Source organism: Monodon monoceros, unplaced genomic scaffold (assembly GCF_005190385.1).
Source record: "Monodon monoceros isolate NGI ecotype Baffin Bay Population unplaced genomic scaffold, NGI_Narwhal_1 Super_Scaffold_5, whole genome shotgun sequence".
Taxonomy (NCBI): Eukaryota; Metazoa; Chordata; class Mammalia; order Artiodactyla; family Monodontidae; genus Monodon; species Monodon monoceros.
The window spans coordinates 106,001,599-106,019,093 of NW_021703782.1; the positions used below are offsets into that span (position 1 = coordinate 106,001,599).

The 17,495-nt window shown below is 39.9% G+C and overlaps 1 protein-coding gene across 1 annotated transcript in view; it reads left to right on the forward strand.

Moving 5' to 3' along the window:
- Positions 1–17,495, forward strand: part of GLE1 (GLE1 RNA export mediator) — a 43,660-nt gene that overhangs the window by 7,844 nt on the left and 18,321 nt on the right. Inside the window, exons 3-6 of the mRNA XM_029203061.1 lie at positions 3,366–3,476; positions 7,067–7,215; positions 7,463–7,523; positions 7,758–8,012. Coding sequence (XP_029058894.1) covers positions 3,366–3,476; positions 7,067–7,215; positions 7,463–7,523; positions 7,758–8,012 — 576 coding nt within the window. The remainder of the gene's footprint in view (positions 1–3,365; positions 3,477–7,066; positions 7,216–7,462; positions 7,524–7,757; positions 8,013–17,495) is intronic.

Below are 17,495 nucleotides of genomic sequence, written 5' to 3' on the forward strand. Positions count from 1 at the left end.
GGATCATGTAATATTTGTCATTTTGTGACTGGTTTATTTCACTTAGCCTAATGTCTTCAAGGTTCATCCATGTTGTCGCATGTGTCAGAATTTCCTTCCTTTTAAGGCTGAATAATACTCCACTGTGTGTACCATGTTTTGTTTATTCATTCATCTGTCACTGGACGTTTAGCTTGCTTCCACCTTTTGGCTGTTGGTGACTAGTGCTGCTCTGAATACACATGTACATGTATTAGTTTGAGTACCTGTTTTCAGTTCTTTGGGGTATGTACCCAGAAGTAGAATTGAGGAATCATATGGTAATTCTGTTTAAATTTTTGAGGAACCATCATATTGTTTTCCACAGCGTCTGTATCATTTTGCATTCCTACTAGCAATGCACAAGGTTTCAGTTTCTCCACACCTTTGCTAACGTTTGTTATTTGCTGGGTTGTTTTTGTCTGTTTGTTTGTTTTTATTTTGTTTTGTTTTACAAAAGCCATCCTAGTGGGCATGAAGTGTATCGTTGTGGTTTTGATTTGCATTTCCCTAAATGATTAGTGATGTTGAGCATATTTTCATGTGCTTATTAGCCATTTGTATATCTTCTTTGGAGAAATGTCTTTGCAAGAGTTGTTCACAATAGGAAAGAATTTACTGTACAGTAAATAATAATCCTAAAAAATAATACAGGACAGAGATGATTATTCATATTATGAAAGACTGCATGATTACATACATAAAAAGTTTACTTTTTAGTTTATATTTCACACTTCATCTTTTAAAATATTAGTCTTTAAAAAATATTTCTAGCAATTGAGCATCATAGACACAAAAATGAACTTTAGCCTAAACTTTACAACTTACATAAAAATTAACTCAAAATGATCATGAACTTAAATGTAAAACTATGACTTTTAGGGAAAAAACAAACATAATCAGAACCTAGGACTAGGTGAAGAGTTTTTAGATTTGACACTAAAAACTTAATCGGGCTTCCCTGGTGGCGCAGTGGTTGAGAGCCCGCCTGCCGATGCAGAGGATGCGGGTTTGTGCCCCGGTCCGGGAGGATCCCACGTGCCGCGGAGCGGATGGGCCTGTGAGCCATGGCCGCTGAGTCTGCGCGTCCGGAGCCTGTGCTCCGTGGCGGGAGAGGCCACAACAGTGAGGGGCCCGCGTACCGCAAAAAAAAAAAAAAAAAAAAAAACTTAATCCATAGAAGGAAAAATTAATAAATTGGACCTCATCAAATGAAAAGCGTGGCTCAGTGAATGACCTTGTGAAGAGGATGATCAGACAAGCTACTGACTGGGAGAAAGTAGTTGCAAACGACCTATCTGACAAAGGTTTATGTATCTAGAATATATTTAAAATCTATATCGAGAATATATATTTAGAATATATTTTTAAAACTCAAAGGTTAAACAAAAACTTTCTAATCTTCAGTTAGAAAATGAGCAAAAGATATGAACAGACATTTCACCTAAGACAATATATAGACAATATAAGTACATGAAAATATGTTCACAGTCATTAGCCATTAAAGAAATGCAAATTAAAACCAGGACAAAGTAGCACTACACACCTATCAGAATGGTTAAAATAAAAAATAGTGACACCACCAAACACTGACAATGATGTAGAGAATCTGGATCACTCGTGTATTTTGGGTGGAAATGTGGAACGGTACAGGCGCTCTAGGAAACAGTTTGGCAGTTTCTTATAAAACTAATAGGTACTTAACTGTATGACCTAGCAGTTGCATTCTTGGGCATTTTTCCCAGAGAAATCAAAACTTATATTTACGTAAAAATGTGTATACCAGTGATCATAGGAGCTTTATTTATTATATCCCCAAGCTGGAAACAGTGAAATGTCTTTCAACAGATGAATGGTTAAACAAACTGGTACATCTCTATCATGGAATACGACTGGCAATAAAAAGGAACAAGTCCTTGATAATATGCAACAACTTAGGATCTCAGAGGCATTATACGAAGTGAAAAAAGCCAATCTCAAAAGATTATGTGCTGTATGGTTCCATTTATTTAACGTTCTTGAAATGCTATCATTATAGAGATGGAGAACAGATTAGCAATATAAAGGTGTGGCACAAGGAAGCTTCATGGTGGTGGAACAGTTCTGTACTTTGTGATGGTGGTTACACATGTGATAAAATTGCATAAAACTATACACGTACCCAAATGAATTCCTGTAAAACCTGGTGAAATCTGAATAAGTTCTGTGGCTCGTACCGTCAATTTACTGTTTCCAACTTCCTGTAAATTATAATTATTTCAAAATTAAAAAAAAAATTTAAGTTTCTATGAGCAGCTTCTCAGAGGCAGCAGTTTCTAGTCCTGATCCTGCCAATAGTGTGGCATGCCCTCAGGCAGGCATCTTTCCCTCCTTAGGCCTCAGTTTCTTCATCTGTAAATCTGGTACTGGACTACATTGCCAAGGTCCTCTCCAGGTATAAAATTCCGTAATTCTTAAGGTTTAAGTAAAGTTTTGGATGGCTTTATATAATGAATTGTATCATTTACAAATTTTTGGTGTTTAGGTAACAGAAACCCAGTTTAAACTAGCTTAAGCAAAACAAGGAAGTCAGGGGAGAAATTAATTAGCTCATATAACCAGGAAATCTAGGAGTGCATTTCGAATCAATTAGATCTAGAGGATCTATTTTCTGCTTGTCTGTCCTTGATACTATTTCTCACTTGATTCAGTGACTCAGACCCAGGGCTTTGCTTCTCCATTTCTCAGTTCTGTCTAACTCATCTTGGTTTCATCTTTCAGATAGACTGTCTGGCAGGATGTCTCTTGGTAGCCCTAGACACATATCTTCTTAGCTTAGCATCCCCAGAATAAGAGAAAACCATCCCAAATAGCTCCATCAGGAAAATTCAGGATGGACTCTGGCTTAGCTTAGGTCATAAGCCTCATTCCTGAAGTAGATACTGGGTACTGGGTACAGGGGGATAGAATACTTTGATTGCCAGGCTGGTCACATGCTTAGTGACCCCTGACACTAGGGGTTGTGGAAGAATCGGGGGTGTGGGCTGGGGTTTCTCCATCCAAACCAACCCAGCAAAAACGGACACTTATTAGAAGAAATGGGGAAAATGCGCTGGACAAATCGAAACAAATGAGCAAGCAAAAAAAAAAAAAAAACACAAAAAAACTGTCCAAAGCAAAAACATCCACTTTATTAAGGAAACCAATTAGAATAAGGTCAATATCATGAAAAGCACACTGGTTCTAATATATATTGTTTTGTTGTTGTTACTGGTTGTTCATAAGTAAGGATGTGATTTTTGTTCAGATTGAATAACACCAACTTTACCATCTTAAAAGCTTAATTTTTCCATCTTCTGTCTGTATAGGACAAATACGAGTCTCAGCATACAGAACCTATGGTACTTCAGTCCTCCCAGGGGATCAAAGTGGAAGGCTGCATCCGAATGTATGAGCTGCTGCACAGAATGAAAGGAGCAGTAAGTAACCCTTGAAGTAAGACAGGCCTGACCCTAGGGAGCCACGTTTAAATGCAGTTCCTCAGGGATTATGAATGTCCACCATGTACTAATAATCATCGTGCCCCACCTACTAGTAGCTCTGATTCAGCTGGGGAGATAGCATAACATAGCAGTCAAGAGTAAGCTCTCTAAAGTCAAATCTGGTTTCAAATCCTACCTCTTCTATTTTACATGTGACTTTGGGAAAATTACCTGGGCTTTCCTGGCTTCCATTTACTTCTCCAAAATTTGAAGATGATCTTTGTTGTCAGATAAGGTTATACTGAGAAGATTGACCTTAACAGCCTCTTGAAAAAAGAATAGCACTATTTTAATTAGTTTATTTGACTTTATTCTTTTTATTAGAAAAACAATGCATGTTTTGTAAAACTTTTTCTTTTTCAAATTTTTATTTATTTATTTTTGGCTGTGTTGGGTCTTTGTTGCTGCGCGCAGGCTTTTTCTAGTTGCGGTGAGTGCGGGCTACTCTTCGTTGTGGTGCGCAGGCTTCTTACGGCGGTGGCTTCTCTTGTTGTGGAGCACGGGCTCTAGGCGCGTGGGCTTCAGTAGTTGTGGCTCGCGGGCTCTAGAGCACAGGCTCAGTAGTTGTGGCGCACGGGCTTAGTTGCTCCACAGCATGTGGGAATCTTCCTGGGCCGGGGCTTGAACCCGTGTCTCCAGCATTGGCAGGCGGATTCTTAACCACTGTGCCACCAGGGAAGTCCCAGTAAAACTTTTTAAAGAGTACATGAGTTTATAAATTTAAAGTCTTCTAGCATCTACCTTCATTCATTTATTCATGGAATCACCAAATACTTACTGAGCACTTTTGTTCTAGGCCTAGATAAAATAGTGAACAGGGAATTCCCTGGCGGTCCAGTGGTTAGGACTCCACGCTTTCAATGCTGATGGCCCGGGTTCAGTCCCTGGTTGGAGAACTAAGATCCCATAAGCCACGTAGCACAGCCAAAAGAAAAAAAAAAAACAGTGAACAAAGTAGACGCAATCCATGTCCTCATAGAGTTTATATGCTGGAGGGAGAAACATAGAACCAAGGTTCTAAAATATAGTTAGAAGACTATTATAATCTGAGTGAGAGACAGCAACAGTCATTGAAGCATTCACTTTGACACTGGATAAAAAAGGATGACAGTTGCTTAGACTGGAGGGGAGCGGGTAGCAATGGAGATAGTGAGGGAGAGAAAGACAGTTTCTTCTTGAGTTTTCTCGGCTCTCTTCTTTCAATCATCACTTCTGCATGGACTTTCTGTCCTCCAGATGCGAGTAGAAAGGTTTTCCTCGCTGATAATCTTCCTCATGTGCTCTCTGTTGTTGAGTCTTTTTTTTTCTTCCCAACTTTTAATTAAACAGTCTCAGAGGAGAGGAGATATATATTTGTGTTCAATTTGCCGCCTTCTACTGGAAGTTTTCTTTTTCTTCTTGTAAATTTATTTATTTATTTATTTATTTATGGCTGAGTTGGGTCTTTGTTGCTGTGCACGGGCCCTCCCTAGTTGCAGTGAGTGGGGGCCACTCCTTGCTGCGGTGCACAGGCTTCTTATTGCAGTGGCCTCTCTTGTTGCAGAGTACGGGCTCTAGGTGTGCAGGTTTCAGTAGCTGAGGCTCGTGGGCTCTAGAGCGCAGCAGCAGCCGTGGCGCATGGGCTTCGTTGCTCCACGGCATGTGGTATCTTCCTGGACCAGGGCTCGAACCTGTGTCCCCTTCATTGGCAGGCGGATTCTTAACCACTTTGCCACCAGGGAAGCCCTACTGGAAGTTTTAAAATAACTTTTAAAATACAATAGCCTAGGGCTTCCCTGGTGGCGCAGTGGTTGAGAGTCCGCCTGCCGATGCAGGGGACACAGGTTCATGCCCCGGTTCGGGAAGATCCCACATGCCGCGGAGCGGCTAGGCCCGTGAGCCATGGCCGCTGAGCCTGCGCGTCCAGAGCCTGTGCTCCACAACGGGAGAGGCCACAACAGTGAGAGGCCCGTGTACGGCAAAAAAAAAAAAAAAAAAAAAAATAGCCTAATATCTTAACAATATATATTAACATATCACCATGCCAGTGTATACAGCATGTCATCTTCCTTAAAGGCTGCAGAGTATTTTCTAGTATGACCTACTGTAATATGTTTAACTATTTCCCTGTTAATTTAAATTGTTTCAAATTTATTACCATTATCAACAAGGATGCTCATTATCAATTTTTTTTAAATAAATTTATTTATTTTATTTATTTATTTATTTATTTATTTATTTATTTATTTTTGGCTGCGTTGGGTCTTTGTTGTGGCACGCGGGCTTTTCATTGCAGCGGCTTCTCTTGTTGCAGAGCATGTACTCTAGGCTTGGGGGCTTTAGTAGTTGTGGCACGTGAGCTCAGTAGTTGTGGCGCACAGGCTTAGTTGTTCCGTGGCATGTGGGAAGTCCCCTTGTACATATATCTTTGCACACATATGCAAGTATTTCCTCAGGACAAAGTCCTAAAATGGAATGAGTGTCAAAGGATATATACACTTTAAAATTTGATAGTTAAAATGTCAAATTGCTCTTAAAAACCAAATGAGAGGGCTTCCCTGGTGGCACAGTGGTTAAGAATCCGCCTGCCAATGCAGGGGACATGGATTCGAGCCCTGGTCCAGGAAGATCCCACAGGCCGTGGAGCAACCAAGCCCGTGCACCACAACTACTGAGCCTGTGCTGTAGAGCCTGCGTGCCACAACTACTGAAGCCTGTGCACCTAGAGCCCGTGCTCCCCTCAACAAGAGAAGCCACTGCAATGAGAAGCCCGCACACTGCAACGAAGAGTAGCCCCCGCTCGCAGCAACTAGAGAAAACCTGCACGCAGTGATGAAGACCCAATGCAGCCAAAAATAAATAAATAAATAAATTTATTTTTTAAAAAAAAACAAATGAGAGTACTCTCGTGAATAATAAATGGAATACCTGGTACCCTTAGGTATAAAGGAATGGGACTTTCCTAAGTAACGGTGGAGGAAAAGACTCTAGGCAGAGATAATAACTTGAGGGAAGGAGTGAGATAGGAGTGTGCATAGCATGTTTATGGAATTAGAATAAGGATTTCTTTAGATTACCCTGAAGCTCTCATAAGAATACACAGGATGGAAATTCCCTGGTGGTCCAGTGGTTACTGGACTCCATGCTTTCACTGACGAGGGCTCAGGTTCGATCTCCAGTCAGGGAACTAAGATCCCACAAGCTGTAGAGTGTGGCCAAAACAGAAAAAGAGTACAGTAAGCTTAAGGATGGAAGCTTAAAAGTGCAGGGCTATTTGATACTATGTTGGTGAATACCCGTCCATTCTTAGCTTATACTGGAGTGACATAAACCATATGGGGCAAATTGGAAAAGCTTTCCACAACAGCTGAGTTTAAAGATCAACCCAAAGCAGAGAGGTGACTCAAGCAGAGGTTCCAAGAAGTAGGCAGATAATTCCATGCCCCGAAGTATCTTTGATGGAGTTAAGGGCTGATGGGAGGGCAGCCCATGGGGTAGATGAGCAGGGTGTAATGGAGCTGCAGAGAGCTGGTTTTGATCCTTTGCAGGAGGGCTTGAGGCAGTGGCAGGAGGAGCAGGAGAGGCAGGCGCGGGCCCTCTCTGAGATGGCATCTGAGCAGCTGAAGCGCTTTGATGAGCGGAAGGAACTGAAGCATCATAAAGAATTCCAGGACTTACGGGAAGTGATGGAGAAGAGGTGAGTTCCCTGAATTACAACGGGAATGTCGGCGTGGTCCACCGGAACTCTTTCCCTACATAAAACCCAAAGGGAAGGAGTTGAACTTCTTCTGAGTCCTTAAGTATCAAAATAAAATAGCCAGAGAAACTTATAACCTAGAAAAATGACCAACCTTGGAAAGATGAGCAATGCAACACAAAGAGAGGAGAGGTAAAACAATTTTAGGAAGCATCCCTGACTCTTCCTCCCTCCATTTTTCATTCAGCTCCAGAGAAGCCCTGGGGCAGCAAGAGAAGCTGAAAGCTGAGCATCATCACAGGGCGAAGGTCAGAGCTTGGGAGAGTCCGTGTGGGTATTCAGTGTCTGAGTGACGTGCCCGAGGAGTCGGGTTCCAGCACAGTCACAGAGGACCTGGCCTCTGTCATGCCACTGTGTGGCTGACTTGGGGCAGTCCTTTTGTCGCTCTGGGCCTCTCTGTGAAAATAGGTAGCCCACACAGGACTGGAAGAATGTAGACAGAGAAGGCCCAGGAGCCCTTAATTTGACCGCCCTTCCTGTAGATTCTCAACCTGAAGCTGCGGGAGGCAGAGCAGCAGCGCCTGAAGCATGTGGAGCGGGAGCGGCTCCGGAAGGAAGAAGGCCAGATCCGCCTGCGGAACCTCTATGCGCTGCAGGAGGAGGTGCTGCACCTCAGCCAGCAGCTGGACGCCGCCGACCAGCGCAGAGACCTGCCCAGGGTCGACCTGTCTGCCTTCCGGACCCGAGGCAATCAGCTGTGCGGCCTCATCTCGGGGATCATCCGGGCCACTTCTGAGGTGAGGGGACTTCAGGAAGACTCTGTCTTTGAAATGAAGAACATTGAAAGCAAAACTGTTTTGTGATTTAAAAATAATACCTGCTTATTACCGCTTGTCATCCTCTTACCTAGAGATAACCACTGTTAGTGCTTTATATTTCTTTTTTGCCTGTGTGTGTGTGTGTGTGTGTGTGTGTGTGTGTGTGTGTGTGTGTGTGATCTCACCCTAAATTGGGCTAATATAGATATAATTTCTTATCTTAGGTTAAAAAAAAATTTGTTTCTTCCAACTGCAAAATACTTTAGTTCATTCATTAATATAAACTGAACGCCTGCTATGCTTATGATAAAAATTAAAACCTTACAGAAATATATGTTGCTTTTTTTCATTTGATATGGTATTTTGAACACGTAGTTACTGTAGTCATTGCAGTGTTAAAACCTGCAAGTATTGCCTTGACACATAATAGGTATTCAATAAATATTTGATGAACAGATGAAATTGGATACTTCCAACATGTAACCATACCAAAATTTATTGAAAAAGCATGCCTATTGGTGAATATTTAAGTTTCTGTATTTTCACTATCGTGAGTAACACTGCAGTGATATCACTTTGTGTACATCTTATCTGTATTTTTGATTATTTCTTTGAGGTAAATTCCTACAAATGGAATTACTTGGTCAAAGAACTTGAAGGTTTTGTTTTGTTTGTTTGTTTTTTTGGTTGCACCAGGTCTTAGTTGCGGCCCGCTGGCTCTTTAGTTGCAGCACATGGGCTCCTTAGTTGCAGCTCGCTGGCTCCTTAGTTGTGGCATGCATGTGGGATCTAGTTCACTACCAGGAATCGAACCTGGGCCCCCTGCATTGGGAGTACAGAGTCTTATCCACTGAACCACCAGGGAAGTCCCAACTTTAAGGTTCTTGATTTGCATCCTAAAGTTGTACCAGTTCACACTTCTATGAATTGTATGTTCTTTTTTTTCTTTAACTTTTATTTTCCTTTTTTAAAATTTTTGGCCACGCTGCACAGCTTGCAGGATCTTATTTTAATTCCCCGACCAGGGATGGAATCCACACCCTCGGCAGTGAAAGCATGTTGTCCTAACCACTGGACCGCCAGGGAATTCCTAAATTCTATGTTCTTTGCCCTTTGTTCATATCTCTACCAGTTTGTGTTTTGAAAAATCAACTTATGTGAGTTCTAAATATTAAGAACCTTAAGCATTTATCATATTTGAGGCAGAAATTTATAGTTTATAGTTACCTTTCAATTCTCTTTTTGGCTTTTGTTTACCATTCTTTTTGTAAAATTTCAAACCTACACGGAAGTGGAGAGAACAGCATGATGTACCTTTTGGCACCCATTCCCCAGCTCCCTCAAGCATCTGCACATGGCAGTCTCATTTCATCTATGCTGCCACCTGCACCCCTTCCTCCAGATGGTTTTACAGTAAATCTCAAACATACTACTTCATCTGGAAAATAATTTAGTATGTATCTCTAAAAGATATAACTCTCTATTACATAACCAAAACACTAATATCATACCTAAAAACCTAATAATTCATTTTATATGATCAGATATCTAGCCAGTGTTCAAATTTCTCCAGCTGTCTCAATAATTTTTTTTTTTTTACAATTGGTTGGAAAATTAACACCCATACAAAGTTCAGCTTTTTGGTTTGCTGTGTCTTACTTCATTCTTTTAATCTTAAGACTCCCTTATCTCTCTCTTTTTTCTTGCTATTGTTGAAGAATCTGGATCATTTGTTCTATAAAATTTCCTACATTCTGGAAAATTTCAAGGCAATTGCTAACCCTAACCCTTGGATTTTTTTTTTTTGTAATGTCTGAAACATTTATATTAACATATTTCCATACAAATAACCCAAAGAAAGTTTAGTATTAGTTGTTTTTCTTTTTTTACTGCAGGTTCTTATTAGTCATCAATTTTATACACATCAGTGTATACATGTCAGTCCCAATCGCCCAATTCAGCACACCACCATCCCCACCCCACCACGGTTTTCCCCCCTTGGTGTCCACATGTTTGTTCTCTACATCTGTGTCTCAACTGCTGCCTTGCAAACCGGTTCATCTGTACCATTTTTCTATGGTTCCACATACATGCGTTCCACATACATGTGTTAATATACGATATTTGTTTTTCTCTTTCTGACTTACTTCACTCTGTATGACAGTCTCTAGATCCATCCACGTCTCAACAAATGACTCGTTCCTTTATATGGCTGATTAATATTCCATTGTATATATGCACCACATCTTTATCCATTCATCTGTCAATGGGCATTTAGGTTGCTTCCATGTCCTGGCTATTGTAAATAGTGCTGCAGTGAACATTGGGGTGCATGTGTCTTTTTGAATTATGGTTTTCTCTGGGTATATGCCCAGTAGTGGGATTGCTGGATCATATGGTAATTCTATTTTCAGTTTTATAAGGAACCTCCGTACTGTTCTCCATAGTGGATGTATCAATTTACATGCCCACCAACAGTGCAAGAAGGTTCCCTTTTCTCCACACCCTCTCCAGCATTTGTTGTTTGTAGATTTTCTGATGATGCCCATTCTAACTGGTGTGAGGTGATACCTTATTGTAGTTTTGATTTGCATTTCTCTAATAATTAGTGATGTTGAGCAGCTTTTCATGTGCTTCTTGGCCATCTGTATGTCTTCTTTGGAGAAATGTCTATTTAGGTCTTCTGCCCATTTTTGGATTGGGTTGTTTGTTTCTTTAATATTTAAACAGCTGCATGAGCTGTTCATATATTTCAGAGATTAATCCTTTGTCCATTGATTCATTTGCAAATATTTTCTCCCATTCTGAGGGTTGTCTTTTCGTCTTGTTTATGGTTTCCTTTGCTGTGCAAAAGCTTTTAAGTTTCATTAGGTCCCTTTTTTTTTTTTTTATTTCCATTACTCTAGGAGGTGGATCAAAAAAGATCTTGCTGTGATTTATGTCAGAGTGTTCTTCCTATGTTTTCCTCTAAGAGTTTTATAGTGTCCGGTCTTACATTTAGGTCTCGAATCTATTTTGAGTTTATTTTTTGTGTATGGTGTTAGGTAGTGTTCTAATTTCATTCTTTTACATGTAGCTGTCCAGTTTTCCCAGCACCATTTATTGAAGAGACTGTCTTTTCTCCATTGTATATCTTTGCCTCCTTTGTCATAGATGAGTTAGCCATAGGCGCGTGGGTTTATCTCTGGGCTTTCTATCTTGTTCCTTTGATCTATGTTTCTGTTTTTGTGCCAGTACCATATTGTCTTGATTACTGTAGCTTTATAGTATAGTCTGAAGTCAGGGAGTCTGATTCTTCCAGCTCCGTTTTTTCCCCTCAAGACTGCTTTGGTTATTTGGGGTCTTTTGTGTCTCCGTACAAATTTTAAGATGATTTGTTCTAGTTCCTTAAAAAATACCATTGGTAATTTGATAAGGATTGCACTAAATCTGTAGATTGCTTTGGGTAGTATAGTCATCTTCACAATATTAATTCTTCCAATCTAAGAACATGGTATATCTCTCCATCTGTTGGTATCATCTTTGATTTCTTTCATCAGCGTCTTATAGTTTTCTGCATACAGGTCTTTTGTCTCCCTAGGTAGGCTTATTCCTAGGTATTTTATTCTTTTTGTTTCAGTGGTAAATGGGAGTGTTTCCATAATTTCTCTTTCATATTTTTCATCATTAGTGTATAGGAATGCAAGAGATTTCTGTGCATTAATTTTGTATCCTGCAACTTTACCAAATTCATTGATTAGCTCTAGTAGTTTTCTGGTGGCATTTTTAGGATTCTCTATGTATAGTATCATGTCATCTGCAGACAGTGACAGTTTTACTTCTTCTTTTCCAATTTGTATTCCTTTTATTTCTTTTTCTTCTCTGATTGCCGTGGTTAGGACTTCCAAAACTATGTCGAATCATAGTGGTGAGAGTGGACATCCTTGTCTCGTTCCTGATCTTAGAGGAAATGCTTTCAGTTTTTCACCATTGAGAATGATGTTTGCTGTGGGTTTGTCGTCTATGGCCTTTATTATGTTGAGCTAGCTTCACTCAATGCCCACTTTCTGGAGAGTTTTTATCATAAATGGGTGTTGAATTTTGTCAAAAGCTTTTTCTGCATCTGTTGAGATGATCATATGGTTTGTATTCTTCAATTTGTTAATATGGTATATGACATTGATTGATTTGCGTATATTGAAGAATCCTTGCATCCCTGGGATAAATCCCACTTGATCATGGTGTATGATCCTTTTAATGTGTTGTTGGATTCTGTTTGCTTGTGTTTTGTTGAGGATTTTCGCATCTATATTCATGAGTGATATTGGTCTGTAATTTTCTTTTTTTGTAGTATCTTTGTCTGGTTTTGGTATCAGGGTGATGGTGGCCTCATAGGATGAGTTTGGGAGTGTTCCTTTCTCTGCAATTTTTTGGAAGAGTTTGAGAAGGATGAGTGTTAGCTCTTCTCTAAATGTTTGATAGAATTCATCTGTGAAGCCATCTGGTCCTGAACTTTTGTTTGTTGGAAGATTTTTAATCACAGTTTCAATTTCATTACTTGTGATTGGTCTGTTCATATTTTCTGTTTCTTCCTGGTTCAGTCTTGGAAGGTTATACCTTTCTAAGAATTTGTCCATTTCTTCCAGGTTGTCCATTTTATTGGCTTAGAGTTGCTTGTAGTAGTCTCTTAGGATGCTTTTTATTTTTGCGGTGTCTGTTGTAACTTCTCCTTTTTCATTTCTAATTGTATTGATTTGAGTCCTCTCCCTCTTTTTCTTGATGAGTCTGGCTAATGGTTTATCAATTTTGTTTATCTTCTGAGAACCAGCTTTTAGGGTTTTTTTGTTGTTGTTTTTTGCGGTATGCGGGCCTCTCACTGTTGTGGCCTCTCCCGTTGCGGAGCACAGGCTCCGGACGCGCAGGCTCAGCGGCCATGGCTCATGCGCCTAGCCACTCCGCGGCATGTGGGATCTTCCCGGACCGGGGCACGAACCTGTATCCCCTGCATCGGCAGGCGGACTCTCAACCCCTGCGCCACCAGGGAAGCCCCAGCTTTTAGTTTTATTGATCTTTGCTATTGTTTTCTTTGTTTCTATTTTATTTATTTCTGCTCTGATCTTTATGATTTCTTTCCTTCTGCTAACTTTGGGTTTTGTTTGTTCTTCTTTCTCTAGTTCCTTTAGGTGTAAGGTTAGATTATTTATTTGAGATTTTTCTTGTTTCTTGAGGTAGGCTTGTATAGCTATAAACTTCCCTCTTATAACTGCTTTTGCTGCATCCCATAGGTTTTGGATCATCATGTTTTCATTGTCATTTGTCTCTAGGTATTTTTTTATTTCCTCTTTGATTTTTTCAGTGGTCTCTTGGTTATTTAGTAACGTATTGTTTAGCCTCCATGTGTTTGTGCTTTTTATGGTTTTTTCCCTGTAATTCATTTCTAATCTCATAGCGTTGTGGTCAGAAAAGATGCTTGATGTGATTTCAATTTTCTTAAATTTACTGAGGCTTGATTTGTGACCCGAGATGTGATCTATCCTGGAGAATGTTCAGTGCGCACTTGAGAAGAAAGTGTAATCTGCTGTTTTTGGATGGAATGTCCTATAAATATCAATTAAATCTGTCTGGTCTATTGTGTCATTTAATGCTTCTGTTTCCTTATTATTTCACTTTGGATGATCTGTCCATTGGTGTAAGTGAGGTGTTAAAGTCCCCCACTATTATTGTGTTACTGTCGATTTCCTCTTTTATAGCTGTTAGCAGTTGCCTTATGTATTGAGGTGCTTCTATGTTGGGTGCATATATATTTATAATTGTTATATCTTCTTCTTGGATTGATCCCTTGATCATTATGTAGTGTCCTTCCTTGTCTCTTGTAACATTCTTTATTTTAAAGTCTATTTTATCTGATATGAATATAGCTACTCCAGCTTTCTTTTGGTTTCCATTTGCATGGAATACCTTTTTCCATGCCCTCACTTTCAGTCTGTATGTGTCCCTAGGTCTGAAGTGGGTCTCTTGTAGACAGCATATATATGGGTCTTGTTTTTGTATCCATTCAGCAAGCCTATGTCTTTTGGTTGGAGCATTTAATCCATTCACATTTAAGGTAATTATCGATATATATGTTCCTGTGACCATTTTCTTAATTGTTTTGGGTTTGTTTTTGTAGGTCCTTTTCTTCTCTTGTGTTTCCCACTTAGAGAAGTTCCTTTAGCATTTGTTGTAGAGCTGGTTTGGTGGTGCTGAATTCTCTTAGCTTTCACTTGTCTGTAAAGCTTTTGATTTCCCCATCAAATCTGAACGAGATCCTTGCCGGGTAGAGTAATCTTGGTTGTAGGTTCTTCCCTTTCATCACTTTAAGTATATCATGCCACTCTCTTCTGGCTTGTAGTGTTTCTGCTGAGAAATTGGCTGTTAACCTTATGGGAGTTCCCTTGTATGTTATTTTTCGTTTTTCCCTTGCTGCTTTCAATAATTTTTCTTCGTCTTTAATTTTTGCCAATTTGATTACTATGTGTCTTGGCGTGTTTCTCCTTGGGTTTATCCTGTATGGGACTCGCTGTGCTTCCTGGACTTGGGTGGCTATTTCCTTTCCCATGTTAGGGAAGTTTTTGACTATAATCTCTTCAAATATTTTCTCAGGTCATTTCTCTCTCTCTTCTCCTTCTGGGACCCCTATAATGCGAATGTTGTTGCGTTTAATGTTGTCCCAGAGGTCTCTTAGGCCGTCTTCATTTCTTTGCATTCTTTATTCTGTTCCGCAGCAGTGAATTCCACCATTCTGTCTTCCAGGTCAGTTATCCTTTCTTCTGCCTCAGTTATTCTGCTATTGATTCCTTCTGGTGTAGTTTTCATTTCAGTTATTGTATTGTTCATCTCTGTTTGTTTGTTCTTTAATTCTGCTAGGTCTTTGTTAAACATTTCTTGCACCTTCTCGATCTTTGCCTCCATTCTTTTTCCGAGGTCCTGGATCATCTTCACTATCATTATTCTGAATTCTTTTTTCTGGAAGGTTGCCTATCTCCACTTCATTTAGTTGTTTTTCTGGGGTTTTATCTCATTCCTTCATCTGGTACATAGCCCTCTGCCTTTTCATCTTGTCCATCTTTCTGTGAATGTGGTTTTTGTTCCACAGGCTGCAGGACTGTAGTTCTTCTTGCTTCTCCCCTTGGATGTATTTTATAAATTTATTTCTGGCTGCATTGGGTCTTCATTGCTGCACATGGGCTTTCTCTAGTTGTGGCGAGCAGGCTTCTCATTGCAGTGGCTTCTCTTGTTGCAGAGCACAGGCTCTAGGCACACAGGCTCAGTAGTTGTGGCTCGCGGGCTCTAGAGTGCAGGCTCAGAAGTTGTGGCGCATGGGCTTGGTTGCTCCGTGGCATATGGGTTCTTCCCACACCAGAGCTTGAACCCATGTCCCTTGCATTGGCAGGCAGATTCTTAACCACTGCACCACCAGGGAAGTCCCTAATATGTTCTTTTATTCCCTGTATTTCCTGTGAATTTGTAACTTTCTCTAGGGCAGTGCTAAGAGAATTTTCTGTGATGATGGAAATGTTCCATATCTGTGCTATTCAATACAGCAGCCAATGGCAACATGTGGTTATTGAGCACTTGAAATGTGACTAGTGTGACTGAAGAACTGAATTTTAACTTTTAAAAAGTTTTTAATTAACTTAAATGTAAAGAGCCTTATGTGGCTACCTTACTGCACAGTGCAGTCTAGAGGCTTGATCAGGTTCAGGTTTGAATATTTTCCCCCCTGCAACAGTACTTCATAGTTGGGAGTATGTATTTGTTACTGTATCACACCGGGAGGTGTAGAGTATCTGATGGTCTTTCCATATGTGATGTTAAGATCAACCAGTGGCTTCAGATATCATCAGGCTTATCTCCCATTTTAAAGATTCCTCTGAGCCTTTAGCTAATGATGTAGTAGCCATTGCTGATCATTACTTATATCTATTATTTCAATAGGGGTGGTAAATTTTGAGTTTTTCTAATGCTATCATTTTTCTACATTTATTAGCTAGAATTCTACTACAAAGAAGAAAATTTCCCCATAAACTATTTATCTTGAAGGGTAGTCTATATAGGGAAGGAAGGATAAATGATTGATTCTTTCCCTTTATCCGTTTTCAGAGTGTTGAGTTGCTTTTCTAGTTTTCTCCCACAATGACTTGAGGTTCTCTTCTTTTTTTTTTTTTAACTATCATTAAGAACATACGAATTTTATATACTTGAAGTATAATATGTTTCAGTCTGTTATAGATTCATTGTTGTTCAAATTGTCCAGTGGGAACACCTTCACATTGGCTCCTCTGTCCTTTGGACATGGCCCCAGTAGTACTTGTTGCAGCAGAAAGCAGGCAAGCTGTTTCTACCTCATCTTGAACATTTTCTTCTCCAGAGCTAGAATCGGGCATTTCTTCACAAAGCCTTATTACTTGTTAATGGGTAAAGGTATTAGAAAACACAGATTAGTTACTAGGATTTGTCATTGTTTTTAGGCCTTTTCAATGGATTAAACTAGGAAGTGTGTGTTTTTTTTTTTAGGTGAAAATGCATCATTAATTAATGCTGACCTTTTCCATTTGAGTGTAGTAAAGGGTTACAGCATTTATTTAACTTCTTTACTTTTATGCATGTATCATTTTTATCCCATATTGAAAATCTCAGTTTCTAAATTAATGAACATTACTTACTTACCTTACCCTACTGTGTATAGTAAAATATAGGTGTGTATATATGTAATATATATGTGTAATTTCATAACATGTAATCTCAAAATAATAATACCAATACTAACAATATGATTGCTGATAACAGTTTAAGATTTGCAGTTCTTGGACTTCCCTGGTGGTCCAATGACTAAGGCTTTGTGCTCCCAATGCAGGGGGCCCGGGCTCGATCCCTGGTCAGGGAACTAGGTCCTACATGCCGCAGCTAAAGATCCTGCATGCTGCAACTAAGACCAGGAGGAGCCAAATAAAGAAATAAATATTAAAAAAAAAAAAAAGATTTGCAGTTCTTGGACTTCCCTGGCAGTCCAGTGGTTAAGACTCCCCCTTCCAGTGCAGGGGGTGCAGGTTCGACCCCTGGTCAGAGAGCTAAGATCCCACATGCCTTGCGGCCAAAAAACCAAAGCATAAATAACAGAAGCAATATTGTAACAAAGGCTTTGTAATAAAGACTGTGAAAATGGTCCACGTCAAAAAAATCTTTAAAAAAAAAAAAAAGATTTGCAGTTCTTTTTGCCTACAGCTATATACCACTAAGGGATATATGATTAAATTACTGTTTCATTTCACTTGAAATAATTCTCCTGAGACTTCCCCGGTGGTATAGTGGTTAAGAATCCGCCTGCCAATGAAGGGGACACGGGTTCTATCCCTGGTTCAGGAAGATCCCATATGCCGTGGAGCAACTGAGCCTGTGTGCCACAACTACTGAGCCTGCACTCTAGAGCCCGTGAGCCACAAC